A 22,204-nucleotide genomic window follows, 5' to 3' on the forward strand; every position below is an offset into this window, starting at 1 on the left:
ACTGTAGATTTGTTGTGGTGGTAGGTGAATTGTACCAGGTCCGGGTCCTTGTTCAGGCAGGAGTTAATTCTAGCCATAACCAACCAATGGCGAACATAACAACTTGACTATGACATTTCTAAGATCAATGACATGCTCTGCTCTTCTCAGATGCAAGAACTGATATCATAATTTTGCACCAAGCGTACTTTTTTACTATGTTTTAATACATCCTTCAGCAGGGATTCCATCTGCTCTAGAAATCCTCTGGTTTTGCAGCCTCTTGTCAGACGGAGATAGCACAAATTGATTTCCAATCCGAGAATGCCTTGTGATTGTTATGACTTAGCCCCTGGATCTGGTCATTCTCATCCAAGAATTCCTTGTGTTTACTATTAATTAGTTCATGGATATCCCGGTCATTCTCATCGAACCAGGATCAGTCCCTTCATGGGTACAAATTATGGCAGAAATCAGGACAGATCAAGCACTGTAGATAATGCTGCTTCTGTTGGTTGGAAACCATCATGTTGTCCATGAATGGTGTTTTGGTTGTAGGTTATTCAAGTCCTTTGATATGGATTTTCTTGTGGCAATGTTTCTGTTGTCATCACCAGCTGAAGATGACAGATTAGATTTGGCAATGGTTGGCCTAGCAGCTGTCAACACATCCAGTGAGAAAATCCCTTTGCTTCCTCATTTGAACAATGTCTTAATCAAGTAGATACCAATGCTTTGACCAAGCGTACCATCAAGAAGCCTTGTACTTTCTCTCTGATGAAACATGGTGTTGGCTATGACAAACCTGCGCCATAACTATGCTAAGGCAAAGAACTCTTCCCAGAGTAGCAAAGTGGATTCAGGAGGTACACAATCATCACTGTGTGACAACTGCATGGAAAATGTAGAGAACAGCACTAACTATTGTACATGGTATGTTTGAAGAACAACCATACATTAAAGCCTTTGGTAGCATTAACTGAGAGGGATTATAGAGCTTCCTTCTCAAATATGCTTGAATTAAGAAATTTATTACCATTCTACATCTACTACATGATGACATGCAAGTCATGATCCCAACCAATAGGCTCACCTCAGACCCAATCGCAGTACAAAATTTGGTTAAACAAGACTATGTCATCACTCCAACTGTCCTCTCAATCTTTCTCATAACAATACTGTACCTTACCTTCAAGAAGCTTTCAGCTGGAGTAGAGTTATTCTACAAGGTGAATGAGAAACTGTCCAACTTTCATTGTCTCCATGACAGTGATGTACTTATCGTATGCAGACCACACTTGCAGACATGCATATTTGAAGACTAAGCTCCAAGTCATCAAAGACTCCTCACTGGTATATTAAAGGATCAGCCGAACCCTTTTCAAAAAGTTCCTCTACCAACCTTCCCTGCTGCACAAAATGCTTCCCTGAGTACCAAGATCCATTGTGAGATTCACTTTCTGTAATAGGGAGGAATCTCTGAGCAAAGGCAGATATTCACCACCAGCATGCCAGCTCAGCCTTTGTCCAGTTGAGAAAAAGAGTGCTCAAAAATAAAGACATTAAACCTGGCACCAAGCTCATAGCCCACTGAGCAGCAGTGATCCCAGCCCTCCCATCGACTTCAGTCTTGGTTAACCTTCAGTGGAGAAGCACTGGAGAAATACCACCACCACCATGTCCACAAAAACTACCATATCAACTGACAGCATCCTCTCTGAGGCTATCATGCCCATTTTCAAGGCTCTGGTCATGCTTAACCAGGATTGGTGGATGGGCCACGTCATCAGTAACAGACTCTTGAAGCAAGCCCCTCCACTGGAAGAAGAACCAAGAAGCATTTCAAGGATGTTCACAAGATTTCCATGAAAAAATGTAAAATGATCACTGACTCATGTCATATTACTTTAAATGGAGAGGGATCATATAGGAAGGCACTGAGCTCCTGGAGTCTCTATGAATGGAGACACAAGAGTCCATGAATAAACTGAAGATAGAGTATACAACATCACAATTAACCTGCCTCATTAATCACCACCTGCCCATTTACAATAGATTTTGTGGATCCTGTGCAGGACTTTTCAGTCACCCCAGAACCTACAGCACTCAAGTTGAAGCAATTCATCCTTGGCCCTGAAGGACTGCATAAGAGAAAAGTTAAATAAGATTGTAAAAGGAGAATGCAGTGGATGCTCCAAATCTGAACTAAAAACAGAAAATGCTAGAAATACACAACAGGTTAACTGTATTTCTTCAGTTGCTTAATCATGATTTTTGCTGTGGCTGCTGAAGTCCTCAGATATCACTCACCAACTTTTATCAATGCACCATAGAAAGCATCCTATGTGGATGCATCACAGCTTGGTACCGCAACTGCTCTGCCCAGGACCGCAAGGAACTGCAGAGAGTTGTGGACATAGACCAGCGCATCACGGAAACTAGTCTCCCCTCCTTGGACTCTGTCTTTACCTCACGCTGCCTTGGTGAAGCAGCCAGCTTATTCAAAGACCCCACCCACCCGGGTCATTCTCTCTTCTGTCCTCTTCCATCTGGTAGAAGATATAGGAGCTTGAGGGCACATACCACCAGGCTCAAGGACAGCTTCTATCCCACTGTGATAAGACTATTGAATGGTTCTCTTATACGATGAGATGGGCTCTGACCTTACAATGTACCTTGTTGCGACCTTGCACCTTATTGTCTACCTGCACTGCACTTCCTCTGTAGCTGTGACACTTTACTCTGTACTGTTATTGTTTTTACCTGTACTACCTCAGTGCGCTCTGTACTAACTCAATGTAACTGCACTGTGTAATGAATCGTCCTGTACGATTGGTATACAAGACAAGGTTTTCACTGTACCTCGGTACAAGTGACAATAATAAACCAATACCAATATCAAATAATTTACAATGTAGATAGCAACTGTCCAGCAGAATTTCTACCTAACGATTCCATTTACTACTTGGAGAAAGAAGAGACTGTAGATGCTGGATTTCAAGCAACAAACAATCTGCTGGAGTAACTCAGCATGTCGAGCAGCATTTATCAGGGTGGGGGGTGGGAAGGAACTGTCAACATGTTGGGTTAAAACCTCTCTCTTTGGTGAAAGTTTTGCTGATTCTAATTCTGCTTCTATCCCATGCTCAATATCTGCTTTTATCCCACAACACCTCTCTCTAACCCCTCGAGTGAAATATGACATTGTATGTTAACAACCTGAGCATGGCTTTAACAATACACAAATACTTTCATGATATATGTAAAAAAAAATCCAGAATGTAACAAATTGTAACAATAGCATTTGACCCAGGAAGCCTGTTATTATCATATGCTATTTGCCTCATACAACTAAGTGCAATCCAAACATTCTCTCTCTTCTTTAATCATCTGGAAGTCAAAGTCAAGTTTATTGTCATATGCACAAGTACATGTATGGACAGGAGCAATGAGAAACTTACAGCAGCATCACATGCACATAGCATCATATAAGCAGCATTCACAAGAAAAACATGAATTAAACATAAATTATACACAATTTTTACAAGAAAACACAATTAGAACAAAAAAGTCGGGAAGTCTTAAATTACTGCTGCAAACAACATGGTTCAAAAGTCTTCTGTTAAATTATTTTGCTTCAAATGATGAAGTTCTTAATACAAGCAACATTAGCCGTTAGAAAGTGAAGTGGTTTTAAATAGTATTTTGCCAATAGCAATTTTTACAATTTCACTGGATTAATTTAAGAATACCAAAGGACAGATTTCATCAAGACTTATCCTAGTTAAATTATTATTCAAGTAGCTGTCTGTCAAAATTCCCTGTTTTTCCAATTATCTTCAGAGTACTAATATTTTAATATTTATTTACCCTGTGGCTGGTCTCATGATTGTTGTCACTACTTTATGAGTTACTTCTCACATTTAACAATCTTTAGATTTAATGTTCAACCTAGCCCCATTATCTGCCTCCAACTTCCATCTCTATACATGCCTCAGCCAAGATAAGCAGGGCTACTCATCACATTTTTATTGCATGTCATTGCACCGTGATTAAAATTATTATCAGTTGTGCTTACCAGCTAGAGGGAATATACATTATTGTTTGGTTTAACAAAGGCCTTGCTACACAAGGAAGAATTATTCCCCATTGTCTAAACTAATTCAAGGCATAGAATTTATGCATGGATCAACCTATTCCATTTAATTACAGGCATCATTTGGGTCTATTTACGCTACATACTTCTGTGGCATCTGCTTTTCTGTGAATATCTGACCATGTAAACGTAATGATTAGAAATTAACTTCCTGCTTTTCTTTGTGACATGTGAATGTAAAGGTTGCTGGACAGAAGAAATATGGGAATATCAGACAGAGAAGCAAAATGTTATTAAGGGTTGAGTAGAGAGAAGTTGAAGTAAGATAAATTAGAGTAAGATAAAGATAATGGTGCTCAGGTAGGACTGCAAAAGTTCACAGAGTAGATAAGGTAGGAAAAGACGAGGTCTTGGAGTGACCATTAATTGAGAAGATTTTGAATCCAGTGTACAAGGACACAAGGAGCCAATGCAGGTTTGTGAAGTCTGAGGTTTAATGGCAGAGAAAATTGGAGTATCAAAATTTTGGATGAATGTGCGATAAAGCTCAGGTATATTATGAGGTGGGCTTCAAAGGTTTTCGGCCTGGAGGGGGAGTGTAAAGAAAGGGTTTCATCTGATTTAATGGATAGAAAGTGAAACTGACTCTATAACTGATAACTGAACAAGTTTCCTGCAATGCAGCATGTGGAGCATTGCAGGGAATGATGTGATCCTATATCAGAACATAAAGAATATAAGTAGGAATAGACCTCTGACTTTCAGTCCTCGTCTGCCATTTATTAAGATCATGGCTGATCTTTTACTGCAGCACCACTTTCCTGCAGTAATCCAACATTGCTTGATCCCTTAATATTCAAAATTCTATCTTCTCAAGGTTGCAAGGATATTTCATACTAGGAGACGCTTGGTCAAATTTCCACAGTGATTTGAAACAATTTATAAATGGTCATTATTGTGTTTCATGCAAGAAAATGCATAAGCAATTGAATTTTGAGGCATATATTTTTACCTTAATAAGCCGAGCTTCATTAAGCCAGATATCAGGAAGTTAAAGCTGCATTTTGGTGCATTCTTTATATGAGGCCATCAACGAAAGTGTACAACATCCTTAATATAGAAAGTAGCTAATGTTTAAAAAAACTTTATAAAGATAATAGACAGAAATTTCTGAAAAAAATGGCATCTGCTATGATTAGTGTTAAATTAAAATAGCAATTTATAAAGAGATAAATCATGAGATCCTATTCATCACCAAGATTCCTAACCCTATGCAAAAAAAATTGGCTAGGTTGCCAAAAACCTTTCCACGATTTATCATGAAATTGCTAGATTTGTCTGTTAATACAAATCAATCTCACCACAACCATTTGAGCTGGTAATTCATGTCATATTGACTGTGTTATTTACATAATTTATAGCTCCGAAATGCTAATCAACTTCATCAGCCCAGAAAAGGAATATCACTTTCACAGATAGTAAATGGGTCAAGGAGCCATATTTTTTAAATATTTTTCTCACTTTTCTGTTGGTGTTTAATATATTCATTTTTTTTACCCTCTCTTTGTCTGATGTTCAGGTTCTGATTGGTGTCAAATTCATCCTATGTCTTTCTTTGTTGTTCAGTATGTTTCTATCTCCATCCTTAAACTGTGCAATAAGGAGAAATATCAATGGACCCAGCACTTATGGGGCACAACTACCCAGTTGATATTATTGAACTTTTATCAAAAGATTAAAGTTTATAACATTATGTATACACTTCCAAATGGCAATTTTAAGGTTCCACAAAAAAATAGAAACCACTTCCAGGCCAAGCTAATCCAAAGCCCTTCTGTTGGTCATCTATCTTCTAGCCTCTGATAAATAACCTGAGCTCACCCTTAAAGTCTGCTATATCCTATTCCACATCAACTCCTGTTCATCATATTAAATTGCTGCAAGTATTTCCACTATCATTTCACCATAGTGCAGCGGTTATCATAACGCTATTACAGCGCCAGCGACCCAGGTTCAATTCTGCCACTGTCTGTAAGGAGTTTGTACGTCCTCCCAGTGTCTGCCTGGATTTCCTCCAGGTGCTCTGGTTTCTTCCCACATTCCAAAGACATACAGGTCAGGAGCTGTGGGCATGCTATGTTAGTGCCAGAAGAGTGGCAACACTTGCAGGCTGCCCCCCAGCACATTCTCAGTAAAGCAAGAAGGCGCATGTCACTGTGTGTTTTGATGCACATGTTACTATTAAATAAATATTTTATCTTATCTAAAATCCAGGACTTAAAAGTGCCTGGCAGTAATTACATTTGAAACACTAAATCTTTTAGCTTGTTGACATTTGTTGTCTCTCAGATCCTGAATATTAAGAATTTGAAATTCTCATTCTTTTCTTTAAATCCTTCCATTGCCTTGGTCTACATTATCTCCAAATCTACCATCTCTAATCACCCAAATGTCCAATCCCATTGATTCTAGCTTCTTGATGATTTCCTAGATTCTATTATTTGCTTAAAAAAAGGCTCTCCAAACTGTCACAATAAACTCCTCATACTAGCCACATCAATCTCTTCTTTTGACCTTTCTACAGCTAATGTTTTTGGTTGCCATCTTAATCACTGCTCTGGCTTCATATTCATTTTGCTGAAACTTCTGTGAAATCCCCAAGGACAGCAATCTGTGTTAAAGGAAATACAACAAGAAACTACAGATCCAGAACATTTGAAACAAAAATAGAAAATATTGGAAAAAACTGAGCTAATCAGTTTAATCTGTAAATAAAACAGACATTACATTTCATAGTTGGATTACTCATCACAGTGACCGGATTTGAAGGGTGCATATCTGAATTATTTACTTGTCAAATCATTCCATCAAATGCACTGTTCGATATTTCAAATTCATTACATTAAATTAATGTAAATATTTCTATTATCAGTACTGAATAGGACTTAAAAGTGCCTGGCAGAACACAGGTTTGAAAGATTTTTAATGGTATTACTATTAGTTTTATCACAGCTTAACCAATAATACTTAATTAACAGTTCATTTGATTGAACTTCTGATTGAGAGATGTTGGCTGTTCTCAACCATCCTGCTGGATAAAGAAAACTGATCTTGGAGCATTTCACAAAAATAAAGGAGTGGAAGAATTCCTATTTCTGTATAATGGACTCCCTAATTACATGAACAAGTAGCCAGAAGCCAGACTGCTCCTCTGGATGAATAAAAATGCCACTGAATGAAGAACATTGTGAAGGTAGCTTCAAAAAAGGATCAATAAAGGAAGCAAAACCAATAAAATTTAGTAGTGTAGTGACTCACCGTCTGAGCAAGCGAACCGGCTTAGCGGTCGGGTCGCGCGTCGTCGGAGCAGCGAGGCCCAAGACGGCGTTGGGCCTTTGTCTTCCCCGAGTGATGGGGAGAACCAGCGCGTGGGAAAAGTTTGATGACGTAGCGCATATGTCATTTCCGTTTTCAGTGGGAGGGAACCGTTCCTCTTAAAAGGCCCGCGCAAGGCGGGAAAATAAATTAGTTTTTGTTCTGCAGCCCACCAACTAGTGTCTTGCTTTCACATCGCGGTAGCAGCCGCTACATTGGTGACCCCGACGGTCCAAATGGATTTTGGACCCACACAATGGATGACAACGCAGCAACCAACGCAGTGGCACTCAAGCTGCCCACCTTTTGGATGCTTCAGCCCAGCGTCTGGTTCGACCAGGCCAAAGCACAATTCCAACTACGGCAGATCACCTCCGACTCCACAAAGTATGACCATGTGGTCAGCTCTCTGGACCAGGAGACAGCCGCCCAGGTCGGAGACTTCATCCAGTCTCGTCCAGAGGAGGATAAGTACCCGGCTTTCAAAGACCTTCTTATTCAGACCTTCGGCCTCTCCAGTCGCAAGCGCGCCGCCCGCCTGCTTCATCTCAACGGCCTGGGGGACAGATCCCCATCGGCCCTAATGAACGAGATGCTGGCCTTGGCTGAGGGACACAAGCCTTGCCTAATGTTCAAGCAGGCCTTCCTCGAACAACTACCCGATGACATTCACCTGCTGTTGGCCGACGCCGATTTCAGCAACCCACGTGAGGTAGCTGCCCGGGCAGATGTCCTGTGGAAGGCCAAACGCGAGAGCGGGTCGTCCATCGGCCAAATCACCAGGCCGCGAGCCCAACGCCCACCTAAACCAGTCTCAGCAACCAAGCGACCACACCCAGAAACACAGACGATGACGCTGGCAACCAGCTGTGTTTCTACCATCAGAGGTGGGGCACAGAGGCCCGTCGATGCCGCCCACCCTGCAAGTTTCAGGGAAATGCCAGGGCCAGCCACCACTGACGGCTATGGTGGTCAACACAGCCTCCTATTTGTTCAGGACAAGCAGTCTGGGCGTTGTTTCCTTGACGATACTGGAGCAGAGATCAGTATTTTGCCCCCGACTGGCCGCGACACTTGTAACAGGCAACGAGGTCCTGTACTCAATGCCGCAAACGGCACAACGATACGGACTTTCGGTACCCATACAGTTCAATTACAATTCGGCGACAGCCGTTTTACCCGGAACTTTACCCTTGCCACCATCGCCCGGCCACTCCTGGGAGCTGATTTCCTTCGGGCCCACAGCCTGTTAGTTGACCTGCGAGGGAAGCGGCTAGTGCACTCCAGAACTTTCCAAACCTACCCCCTGGGAGAAGCCAGCCTACCAGCCCCTCGCCTGGACTCCATTTCCCTGTCTGGCAATGAGTTCACCAAGCTCCTAGCTGAGTTCCCATCGGTTTTGGCACCTCAGTTTACAAATTTGATGCCCAAACACGGGGTGCAGCACCACATCATTACCACAGGGCCACCCCTTCATGCCCAAATATGACGACTACCTCCAGACAAGCTCTGCCTGGCAAAGGAAGAGTTCCGCCGCATGGAGGAGCTGGGGATCGTTCACAGGTCAGACAGCCCCTGGGACTCCCCCCTGCACATGGTCCCCAAAGCCACCGGCGGGTGGAGGCCCTGCAGCGACTACCGCAGGCTGAATGATGCCACCACCCCGGACCGCTACCCCGTCCCTCACATCCAGGACTTCGCGGCGAACCTACACAGGGCCCACATCTTCTCCAAGGTGGACCTCGTCCGGGGATACCACCAAATCCCGGTCCACCCTGACAACGTCCCCGAAACTGCGCTTATCACTCCATTTGGCCTCTTCGAATTCCTTCGAATGCCGTTCGGCCTTAAGAACGCCGCGCAGACTTTCCAGCGGCTGATGGACGCGGTAGGCCAAGACCTGGACCGTGTTCATTTACTTAGATGACATACTAATTGCCAGCCGTGACTGCCAAGAACACCTTTCCCACCTCTGCCAACTGTACTCCCATCTCCATGATTTCGGTCTCACTATCAACCCGATTCGGAATTGACTCTATCGATTTCCTCGGCCACAGAATCACCAGCGAAGGAGCAACACCCCTACCCGCCAAGGTAGATGCTATCTGACATTTTGCCCGTCCCAACATGGTCAAAAGCCTGCAGGAATTCCTGGGGATGGTCAACTTTTACCATCGGTTCATCCCTGCAGCAGCCCGTATCATGCGCCCTTTGTTCTCGCTGATGTCTGGCAAGGACATCGCCTGGAACGACGAGGCTGCAGCTGCCTTCGTTAAGGCCAAGGACACCCTGGCAGATGCCGCGATGCTGGTACACCCCAGGACAGACGTCCCAACCGCCCTCACGATGGACGCATCCAACACCATGGTCGGTGGAGTACTGGAACAACTAATCGAAGGCCGTTGGCAACCCTTGGCATTTTTCAGCAGGCACCTTAGACCACCCGAACCGAAATACAGCGCTTTTGATTGGGAACTTCTAGCACTGTACCTGGAGGTCCGGCATTTCCGGTACTTTTTAGAAGGCAGGCCTTTCAACGCTTTCACTGACAATAAGTCTGTGTCCTTTGCCTTCTCCAAGGTCTCTGATCCCTGCTCAGCTCGTCAGCAGCGACATTTATCCTACATTTCCAAATTCACAACTGATATCCAACATGTCTCCGGAAAGAACAATGTCGTTGCTGACGCGCTTTCCAGACCCACCATCCACAGCCTGTCCCTGAGTGTAGACTACACGGCCCTGGCTGACGCACAGCAAGCCGACAACGAGCTGCCCAGCTACAGAACCGCAATCTCAGGCCTGGAGCTCCAAGTTTTCTTAGTCAGTCCAGGTCAGTGGACCCTCCTTTGTGACATCGCAACAGGTCAACCCTGCCCTATAGTTCGTGCAGCCTGGCGGAAACATGTTTTCGACTTGGTACGCGGGTTGGCGCCAGCAAGTTCGTTTGGCATGGCCTGCGCAAACAGGTCAGTGAGTGGGCCAGGACTTGTCCGCACTGCCAGACATCAAAAATCCAACGACACACCAAGGTCCCGCCACAGTAGTTCAAGCCTACCTGTAGAAGGTTCGACCACATCCACGTCGACCTTGTTGGTCCTCTGCCAGTTTCAAGAGGAGCCCAGTACCTCCTTACCATCGTGGACCGGCTCAGGAAGTGGCCAGAGGCAACCCCCCCATCCGACATCACGACTGATTCCTGCGCTCGGGCACTGCTCACAACTTGGATCTCATGTTTTGGCGTTCCGGCCCACATCACTTCAGACAGGGGCACCCAGTTTACCTCCAGCCTCTGGTCTGCATTAGCGAACATGCTAGGGACGCAGCTGCACACCACCACGGCCTACCACCCTCAATCAAATGGGTTGGTGGAACGTTTCCACCGCCATCTAAAATCAGCCCTGATGGCCCGCCTGAAGGGTCCTAACTGGGTCGACGAACTGCCTTGGGTCCTGCTCGGCTTACGCACTGCCCACAAGGAAAATCTCCATACTTCGTCAGCTGAACTCGTGTACGGGACACCCCTGGTCGTCCCAGGGGATTTCATACCCGCCCTTCGGGGCCAAGAGGAACAACCCACGGCAGTCCTGGAAATACTGCGCGAGAGGCTTGGCAGCTTGGCACCGATTCCCACTTCGCGGCATTGTCAAGCCCCATCCTGTGAGCCCAAGGAACTACGAGACTGTAAGTTCACTTTCGTTCACAGGGGCACTCCCTGAGCACCGTTGCAACGACCATACGAGGGGCCGTTCTGGGTCATCAGGAATAATGGTTCCACCTTTATTTTGGACATTGGGGGCAAGGAAGTGGTCTTCACGACTGACCGCCTCAATCCGGCCCATTTAGATCTACAACAACCGGTCAAGGTCCCAACACTGTGACGCAGAGGCCGACCTCCTAAGCAACAGCTAGCACAGCCCGCAAACCTTGTATCGCCGGTTCTGGGGTGGGGGGGGTGGTGGGGTGTCGTGACTCACCGTCCGAGCAAGGAAACCGGCTTGGCGGTCGGGTCGCGCATCGTCGGAGCGGCGAGGCCCAATATGGCGTTGGGCCTTCCTCTTCCCCGAGCCATGGGGAGAACCCGCGCGCGGGAAAAGTTTGATGACGTAGCGCATACGTCATTTCCATTTTCGGTGGGCGGGAACCGTTCCTCTTAAAAGGCCGCGCAAGGCGGGAAAATAAATCAGTTTTTGTTCTGCAGCCCATCAACTGGTGTCTTGCTTTCACATTGCGGTAGCAGCCATTACAGTAGAAGATTATAGCAATTTAGAGACCATATCTTTATATCATATTTTTGAATGAATCAAAATCATTTTTGAACAAATTATAGCATTCATACAGGCTAATCCATTAGCAGCAAATGAACTGAGATTTGGTAAGTAAAATCAAGTTAGCATTCATATGAATAATGAATGAGTTTTGTTGTTTCAATTCTACTTCATGGATAAAAATCCTTATGTAGCATATTGTAATACCAAGAAAGTTTGAGTTTTAATGAGAAATACACTGCAATGATTAAAATAAAAAAAAACGATGTCACATCTAAAGGCAATTGTAATTACATCAAGATGTACACTAGAAACAACAGACATTTCATTTTCTTTTGTAGATTTAGTTACACTTGGTAGACCTAAATAATACACATTAAATGCCATATTTTCTGCATTATATGCCCTTCAAGTGTTATACCGATAATAAAGTGGAGGTAGAAGCAGAATATTAATAGATATTTAAAAGTTTGTATTTCACCAATATTTTATACTATAGCCATTTTTATTGCAGGCAAAGCAACAATATTTCATTTTCTTACCTGCAGACAGAACACTGTCGTTGGGGCTGAAGAGCAGTGAACATCACAATCACAGAGTAATTACGAGGAGGGGCCTTAACAAACCTTCGAAATTTGTCACCATTCATTCGAATGACTGAACGTCTGGAGCTCCATTCCATTAGCTGTTCCACTTTTTCTGCCTGGAGATTCTGACATTCAATAAGGAATAATGAGAAAAAGACAAATTAAATGTCTGGTTATGGAAATTATTAAGATCAAAACAATGAAAGAAACAGCTGATTTAAGAATATTAATATAATTGTTGAAAATGTTAAATCCTTTCCCTGTAATCTAACCATTTTACAAAAAGGCTGACGAGAAAAAAAGTATCACTGTCACAGTAAATAATGAAACAGATTGTTAAAAGTAAGATGTGCCTCAATTGCACACTGCCGACTCATTTCAGGGTTATCCAACTGAGGGTCCATTTTTTCATCAGTGAAGCATGATAACAATTATTTTGCAGATCATTTCATAACTCTGCTAAACACTTCCTATCACGGATCACCTAGTGATCTTGATGTGATTTCCACATGAAGGAAACAATGGATGACATCATTCCTCATGTAATGCTCCTTTTGGATGGCTTTGTCCTGAGGAGTGCCTGTCTTTGGGCACTCCTAGGAATACTTAGTCTGACTCCCACAGTGTCACAGTGTTGACTAGGAGGCCTGCAAGGTAAATAGAATATTTACCTAGATCCTTGGGCCTTCCCCACCTCACTTACACTAAAACAATCCAGCTAAATCTCCCCAGTATTCAACTGGACCTGAACACCTGATTTGTGTGCCTCTCCGCATGAACTTCCCATTTTGCCAATTGTGCCTTCCTTAAACATGCCTGATCTTTTTGCTTGGTTGACTTATTTTCAGTGTATTTCACCTAAAATCAGCCAAAGCAATGTAAAGATTGAGGAATTCCAGGTGCAAATGATCAAGATCAGCATAAATCAAGATGTTGCAATATTTTGCTCAAGTTTACAATACATTGTGTCAAAAGTCAGCTTGGGCTGTCATCCAAGAATGAATCGCTGTATTGAGCTTCCATTAATTTAGATTATTTACCCTACTTGTGAACATTTGGGAAGGTTGTTAAAATGAAGATGTTGATTATATCCTCAATTCAAAGGCACATTGTAAAAGCTTATTTAATTTTCTAAGAAATGGACTACCATAAACCAATGCAGCTAGTGTACAGTTATTAAAGTGGGAGAAACTGAGGGTTATTAAACTCAGATTGATCAGAAATTTGATAGCTGGGATTTGCTGAGAAAATGCCAAGAATTTGGCACATACTGTAGGTGTAAGGAATTTCGAGACTCCTGTGCAAATCCCCAAAATTGCTGGCTGGACTCGAACAAAATTTCTTGACAATTCTCTGACTTTGAACTCCCGATGGAATCTAGCAGCAGAGTATAAACTTCTTGCAATTCTCCAACAGTTATGCTGGCAATCCATCAGCTAAATAAGGGAACAAAAATAAGAAATTCCAGAAGTACACAGCAGGTGAGAGAGCAAATGGAGGATAGAGAGAGTCAATATTTCAGATGAATGTTCCAGTATCATTCAAAATGGAAAGATGAAAAATCATTGTTTAGGTTGCAGAGAGGGGGATGGTGGAAACAACAGATGGGATGTCCATGATAGGATGCGGACCAGAGTTATCAAGGTAACAATTACTTTAAAATACCAGCAGTTAGGGGTAGTAGAGAAAAGAAACAGAGGAACAAGTCAAAACCAAAATATCCAGCAATAAAAGAAAGACTGGTTACCTGAAACTGTTGAATTCAGTATCAAGTCTCAAGGGTGCAATGTGCCCAAATGGAAGAAGAGGTGCTGTTCCTCAAACTTAAATTGTGCATTGTTGGAGACCAAAGACAAAGGGGTCAGAGTGTGAGTGAGTTGGAGAATTAAAATAACAGGCAACTGGGTGTCCAGAATCATACTTGCACATCAGATAGAGGTGCTCTGCAAAATGGTCAACTAATCTATGTTTGGGTTCTCTAAAAGGTCGAGGAGACCACATAATGAGCATCAGTGTAAGCACTGATATTCATGTCAGCGATAAATGTCAACTATTTCCCTTCTCGCAGAACATTCCTATGCAGCCATGGGAAATATAACACCTGTCCTTTTACCTCTTTCCTTCTTACTATCCAGGAGCCTAAACAATCCTTCCAAGTGAAGCAACAATTCCTCTGTACTTCTTACAACCTAGTATATTGTATTTGGCTCTCATGATGTGGTCTCCCCTGCATTGGAAAAAATCAAATGCTGATTGGGTGACCATAATGCTGAATACCTCAATGTAGATGGATAAGGTGACCGTGAGCTTCCAAGACTTGTCACTTTAATTCTCCATCGCATTCTCACTCTGACCTCTCCATCTTTGGCCTTCCAGATTGTCCCAACGATGCGTCCAATGTAAGCTTGAGAAACACCTCATTTGCTGTCTAGGCACATATCAGCCCTGAGGACTTAGTACTGGATGCAACAGTTTCAGGTACTTGCTTTTTCTTCCCGGAAAACTACAAATTGTGTGAGTTACAGTTATGTAAATCAACTGAGGTAAAACTGCAGTTTTAAAAGTACACTTTACACTGTTAAAATTCTGTAAACTAACTTGGCAAAGCCTGCTTTATTACTTGACCAAAGTACGAGTTTTGAAAAGCCAGGAACACTTGTTAGTTCGGCATTAAATGTTTAAGCCACAATAGTTAGCCCAAGGACAATTGGATAACCACATATGCCAGAAGAATGATAACTGCTTTACTCTCTGAGAATCGGGACATAAATATGAGGGCAAATTAGATGGATAAGAACAAGAAGCCATAATGAAATGATGGAAAAGACCCTAAGAGTAAAACTGCAGGAGGAAATTGAACAAAAATCAAAATGTCATTTTCAATAACATTGAGGGAAATGAATTTTTGTCAAAGAAATAATGAAGGGAAAGCCTGAACTACTTATAATAATTACTACAATTTTAATCTGGCTGTGTTTTATAGAGACTGAAAACTGTTGCTTCTCTTTACTGAGGTCTTTTTAGAACATGGAATATAGAACAGCACAGCACAGGAACAGGGCCTTCGGCCCATGATGCTTATGCCAAACACAATGCCAAATTAAACTAAATCTCTTCTGCCTGAACATGATCCATATCCCTACATTCCCTGCATATTCATGTGCCCATCTAAAAGCCTCTTAAACACGCCTATCGTCTCTGCTTCCACCACTACCCTGGCAGCCTGTTCCAGCACCTACCACTCTCTGTGTAAAAAACTTGCCCTGCACTTCTCCGTTAAACTTTCTCTCTCTCACCTTAAAGGCAAGCCCTCTAGTATTTGACATTTTTACCCTGGGAAAAGATTCTGACAGTCTACTCGATAGACGGTTCTCATAATCTTATGAGAACTTCTATGAGGTCTCCCCTTAGCTTCTGACACTCCAGCGAAAACAACCTAAGTTTGTCCAACCTCTCCTCGGACCCTCTAATCCAGGCAGCATCCTGGAAGACCTCTTCTGTACCTTTTCCAAAGCCTCCACATCCTTCCTATAATGGGGCAACCAAAAATAACCAATTTTCCCAAATCATTAGGATGTAGCGAAATATCAAGAGTGAAACAAAAAGAAAAAAAAATACAATTCATGCCCCAAGAATCAACAACCTCAGTAATGCTGCAATGAGCAGCAAACTAAGGGATTTGGTATAAATCATAGTGGTAGAATGATCCTGATGTTATGCAGTTTAATTATGACTTTGATCTTGACTGTCAGAGCAATCTAAACATTGGTGCTAGCCTGTAGTTAAGGCCACAGAACTCTCAGTAACGATGACCTTGGAAAACCTTCGCCCCCCCCCCTTGGAAACTGCTCATTGATGAGCAGATACTGGATAGATAAGGTTGCACTAGTGAACCCTCAAGGTCCCAATCCATACCAGTCATCATTACGGTTTCAAATTTAGCAGGTAACCTCCAGCATTCTGCAGCAGTGTATAAAGCATAGAGTTGGAGTGTGAATGGCCCTTTAAATCACACAGCTGCACAGCAAAGCGTTATGAAGACCTGTTTGGTTTATGACCTTCATCTATCAATGCTGAAAATGGCAGTCCATGAGAACTGATGTTATTAGGTACATGTCCTGTGCCAGAAAAGATTCACCCATGCAAGCACAATTCACTTTAGAAAGCATTCAGTCAAAATTCCAGGGTGACACAAAATGACCCAAAATAGTATCGGTACAGTCAAATTTCAGTTATGTATTGCTGAGGATGCACCATTAAAAACTCAAATTATGAGACCTTAAGTCTAACTTTCTGCTGAACAACCTATTCGAAAATTATTTTTTGTGAAAGTGGATTATCACTTTTACAAATTTTAATTATTGTAATTAATTAAATAAAAATATAATTAAAAAAATATTTTTTCCCTTTATATCACACTCAATTTTAGTTAAATTGTTCTTCCCTTTTCTTCATTTTACTTTTGGTACATCATTTTACATTGAACTGTTTTCTAAGTTATACTGCTGGTTTAGATAATCACCAATAGCCTGTCCTGGTCCAACCACGTAAATGCCATGACCAAGGAAACTCACCAGTGCCTCTACTTCCTCAGGAGGCTAAAGATATTTGACATGTCCCCCTTGACACTCACCAATTTTTATCGATGCACCACAGAAAGCATCCTACCTGGATGCATCATGGCTTGGCATGGCAACTGCTTTGCCCAGGACTGCAAGAAACTGCAGAGTTGTAGACACAGCTCAGCACATCATGAAAACCAGCTTCCTCTCCGTGGACTCTGTTTATACTTCTTGCTGCCTCGGTGAAGCAGCCAGCATAATCAAAGACTCAACCCACCCTGGACATCCTCTCTTCTCTCCTCTCCCATCTGGCAGAAGATATAAAAGCCTGAAAGTAGCCACCACCAGGCTCAAAGACAGCTTTTATCCTGCTGTTATAAGACTATTGAACAGTTCCCTAGTACAGTAAGATGGACCCTTGACCTCACAATCTACTTCGTTATGACCGTGCACCTTATTGTCTACCTGCACTTTCTCTGTAGCTGGGACACTTTACTCTGCATTCTGTATTGTTTTACTTTGTACTACTTCAATGCACTGTGTAATGAATTGATCTGTATGAACGGTATGCAAGACAAGTTTTTCACTGTACCGTGGTACAAGTGACAATAATAAACCAATACCAATAACACACACCTCACTTAGAATTATTCATATTGATTAGTTGAAAAGGCATCTTGTTTTACACATTTAGAGAATGTGAGCATCAATGCCCACTTGAGCTTGCTCTGCCATTCAATACGTTCATGATGCCTGGATCTGGGCCTTCGTCCGACTCTCCTATATGTCCCCCATAATCCGTGAGACCCTTATAAACACTAAAAATCAGTCTATCCCAGCCTTGAATATATTGAATGATTCAGCTTCCACAGCTTCCTGGGACAGACTATTCCAAATTCTCCTGAGACACAAAATTACTCCTCACCTCCATCATAAGTGGACCATCCCTTATTCTGAAACTATGCCCCTAGTTCTGTTCTCCCACAAGGAGAAACATCCTCTATTTCTAAGGTTTTACAAATTAGATGCTGACAGACAATCATAGAAATCTACAGCACAGAAACAGGCCATAACAGCCCATCCCTCTACTCCTTCCCAATTCAAGTACCTGTCCAAATGCCTCTGGCAGCTCATTTCAACTGTTCAGCACCCTCTGTGTGTAAAACTTATCCCTCAGATCTCCTTCAAATTTCTACCTTCTGATCTTAAACCTGCACCCTCTAGTTTTAGAGCCCTGGGAAAAAAAGATTTCTTTCCCCCCACGGTAGGGGAGTCCAAAACTAGGGGGCATAGATTTAGGGTAAGAAGGGAGATTTAAAAGGAACCTGAGGGGCAACTTTTTCACAGAGGGTGGTGAGTACATGGAATGAGCTGCCAGAGGAAGTGGTTGAGGCAGGTACAGTAGTATCATTTAAGAAGCACTTGTGAAGGTACATGCAGGGATGGGGCTTAGAGGGATATGGGCCGAATGCAAGAAATTGGGACTAGCTGGGTAGGCACCATGGTTAACATGGACTTGTTGGGCCGAAGGGCCTGTATCCGTGCTGTATTGCTCCATGACTCCACCTCCTATGCTCGCTACCTTTTTAAGTTTTAATTGCATTACAGTAGAATTGTGGAAAATTAAGATCCTAAACCTCCTACTACATTCCAATGGTTTTCCCAAACTATAACATGTCTAAACTTAGAAAAAATTAGGAGTGGTACTATTGATCCTTTGGTTAATTTTGAAGAAACTTGGAGCCCATTTATCCAGCATTTTCATATGATGTAAGCTGACCTTTTCCTAACCCTTCTCAATAACTCTCCATTCGAATATAGAGGAGCGGAGTTAATGACATAATAATTTTTTTAATCAATGAAATGCGACAGTCCAGTTTTTGTTTAGTTCTTGGTTAGTTTTCGTTTATTATTACCATTCATTTTGTTTTGTTACTATTTTAGTTTGGTGTTTTTTTCCTCATATAATCAAATTTCTTTTAAATCTATTTCATGCTCAATTATTAAGAGATTGGGAGGTTCAGGTTACATATTTTACTCTTTGTGTTTGTATACAGTAACCGTTATTATTGTAATCCCAATCTCTTTATATCATGTGTTTAATTGCTATTGTTATGTATATTAATTTGAAACTTAATAAAAAGATTGAAAAGAAAGAATTATGGAAAATTAAATACACAAGGAAAATCAAAGATAACATTGAGTGTAAAACATATAATGTGGCAAGGTGTTCAACACCTAACTCCAAATTGCAAACTTTTGAGGACATTTTGAACAACCACTTTCTCCTCTTAAAAATTTGAGGAAACCATTCATAAAAGACTTCTTCAAGGCATTTTAAAGTAAAAATAAAGACTGTTTCATACATGTGCATTTTACTGGTTTTAAAAGTGATGTCTCATTAAAGTAATGTACATCTGCACGTTGTGACAAGACTTAATCCGAAACAAATTGTCAATCAAAATAATTGATTAATATCAAAACATGTAGGGTGTTTCCTACTTAATTTCCATCATAATATCAATGTCTTTTATCACTATGCACTAATTCACATGATATATTCCTTGGAATGGATGTTGGTGAAAACTAAGAAGCTAGTTATAATCAATATTTGGTAAGAATGAGAAAAACATATTTTAATATCATTAAATTGTCATTTTGCAGTTATTGTTGATATTTAACCTCTTGTATCAAAGTGCGACCAAAGCTATTCCTTTTAGTACATCCTTCATGGAACTACGGCAAACAATAAACTGAGCTCCAGGGATTAAAATCTCATCAGGTAAACAAGTGGTACAATAGAAATAACTGAAGAGGATGATCTGTAAATGGAAGTGGGTGAGAAATAAGGAAAAAAAACTAACTTGATGACAACCAGGAATTAGAAAAGAGTTTTAATGCACAATGTGCCACGATATTTCTTAGAAGCACAAGCTTAATCTATTTAACTATTAAGATTTCAGTCAGATCAATAATTCTAACAGCAGAGTTCCATGAGATCTAATTTATTCAGATACTCCACACTAAATGAGTAAACTCAAATTTGTAGCGGCACTTTCTATTTTCATTTCAGATTTCCCCGGTATCTATAGTTTTTTTTTAATTTTCCTTGGCTTTCAGTGATCTGTACAAATAAATCTCATTACTCCTACACAACTACTCTCTGTCATTGAAAAAAACTGACTTGTCTTACGCAACTCCAGAGTATATTACCTTTTATTCATCTACTTAAACTGCATCTGCCATAGTTCTGCCCTCGTTTCCTTCAAGAAAATCATTAATATAAATAAGAAAAGGCCGAGGCTGGGGTACAGACCCTTGGGGAACACCAACTGCCAAAATCTATCAATGAATCTCTCTTTTTTGCAGACTCACTGCTCCCTACCTCCCATTAAATCAGAAACCCTGGTGGTTATTTTTCTGCTGCCACCTACAAATTTAATAAAGCCATAATTTGAATTCAGAAATCAATTGATTGCACAAAATTCATTGCAAATAACAACCCACAAGGTTTCAAGGTAACATGGGAAGCAGAATTAAAGCAGCCTCCACATTACCCATATTACGAGAACAATTTAAAAAAATCATAATCTAGAATTTTCATTTAATGACAAGAGTGAGAAATATAGTTTGAAAATTGTAAATAGAAGGCTCACGATTTACTAGAATTTGGCCCATATTTCAATAATTAGCTAATGAAGGCCAAGGATTATTCTGGCATAGTGATAACTTTGCAAATGTAAAGAAAGATAATGATCAAAAGACTGCACAAGTTGGTAACAGCCCTTTGAAGAATGAAGGATGCAAAATTAAGCTCGCAGATTTGCGGAAAACATCACTTCTTGTGATAAAAATCTAGAAACATTGAAGGGAACTTATTGGGCTGGATAGAGATAAATGATTTCCTCTAGCTGAAGGACATAGGATTAGGCAACAAAAATTAGAGATGGGCCTTTCAAGAGCAAGTCAGTTTATTCTTTCATAAGCAAAGAGGTGGTAAATGTTTAAAACACTCTCAAAAGTGGCAAAGTCAAGGGTTATTTTTTAAATTTGGGATTGATATTTTTTAAACAAATATTGTGGACTTGGGCCAAAAGTAGAGTTAGGTCTCAGAAGATTCACAAAACGGTGGAACCAGCATGAGTGGCTAAATGGTGCACTTGATTCCTTCTTCACTGGTGTCAGGGATCAATGAGTTTCTTCTGCTATTCCACATATTTGAATTTAATAAATTCACAGATATTTCCCTCAGCTCAATGATCTATTTACTTTCTCGTTTATCTGATCAAGCATTGTGTACTGTGGAATATTTATATATATGCAGACATTTCTCTTAATGGTATCCTTAACAATTAAAGCAGATTGATGCATAATCAAATTGTGGTAAGAGGATTAGAAGAAACATTGTTTAATTTAAACAGTATAATACTCATCATATAGAGATGTAAAAATTATAACAATCTGTGGAAAGCAATTTGAAAAGAGTTGAAATGCAGTGACATTATTTAAACAAAAATGTCCATCTATAAAATGAGCTGCAATGATAGGAAATTCCATACATCCTTTAGGATCAAAATACACGAGTATTTTTATATGAATATTCATTTTCAGGATATGGGCAATGGCAACAAAGCCAGCATTTATTGCCATTGAGAGGTGGTGCCAAGCTACTGCAGTCCACCTGGTTTAGGTACATAGTGCTGTTGAGCTCCATGATATATTTCTAACTTGGAATCATCAATGGAAACCTGCAGGTTGTTGTGTTCCCATGTGCCTGTTTTCCTTGTCTTTAATGGTGGTAGAAGTTGCAGGACATAAGGACTGTCCACTGGTCAGGTTCTACCCTTGTCATCATAAAAGGATGCATCTGGTACAAGTAGACTGGTGAAGATGAGATCAAGTAGATTTAAATCTTGTGACGGTTCACTCAATACTTGCCGCTTGGTCACTGATTTGCTGCCAAGCCACTGTTGGTGAAGTCCCTCACCCAGAATGCCCTTTCTACGCTCAGTGCTACTTCAAGATTTATCAGTTGAAGGGGGATGGTATGTGGTAATCAGATGGAGGTTTCCTACGCCATGCTTGACTTGATGCCATGAGATTTCATGAGGTCTGGAGTTACTGCTGAAGACTCCAAAGGCAACTCCTTCTCACCAGTATTCAACTGGTGTCGCCTTTGGTAGTCGTCCTTCCAGTGGGACAGATCCAAGGATTGTGATGGGAAGGTCTGGCACATTGTCTGTAAGGTGAGATTCTGTGAATACTTCTATGTCAGGCTGTTGCTTGGCTAGCTCATGGGAATGATCTCCCAATTTAGACACCAGTCCTCAGAGGTACGTG

At 41.5% G+C, this 22,204-nt stretch overlaps 1 protein-coding gene across 2 annotated transcripts in view; it reads right to left on the reverse strand.

Annotated features, from left to right (window-relative positions):
* tusc3 (tumor suppressor candidate 3) overlaps positions 1–22,204 on the reverse strand; it is a 290,240-nt gene that overhangs the window by 214,158 nt on the left and 53,878 nt on the right. For both annotated transcript variants that reach the window (XM_052041459.1, XM_052041470.1), the window contains exon 2: positions 12,258–12,427. In XM_052041459.1, the coding sequence (XP_051897419.1) occupies positions 12,258–12,427 (170 nt within the window). The remainder of the gene's footprint in view (positions 1–12,257; positions 12,428–22,204) is intronic.

Source organism: Pristis pectinata, chromosome 2, assembly GCF_009764475.1.
Source record: "Pristis pectinata isolate sPriPec2 chromosome 2, sPriPec2.1.pri, whole genome shotgun sequence".
Lineage (NCBI taxonomy): Eukaryota > Metazoa > Chordata > Chondrichthyes > Rhinopristiformes > Pristidae > Pristis > Pristis pectinata.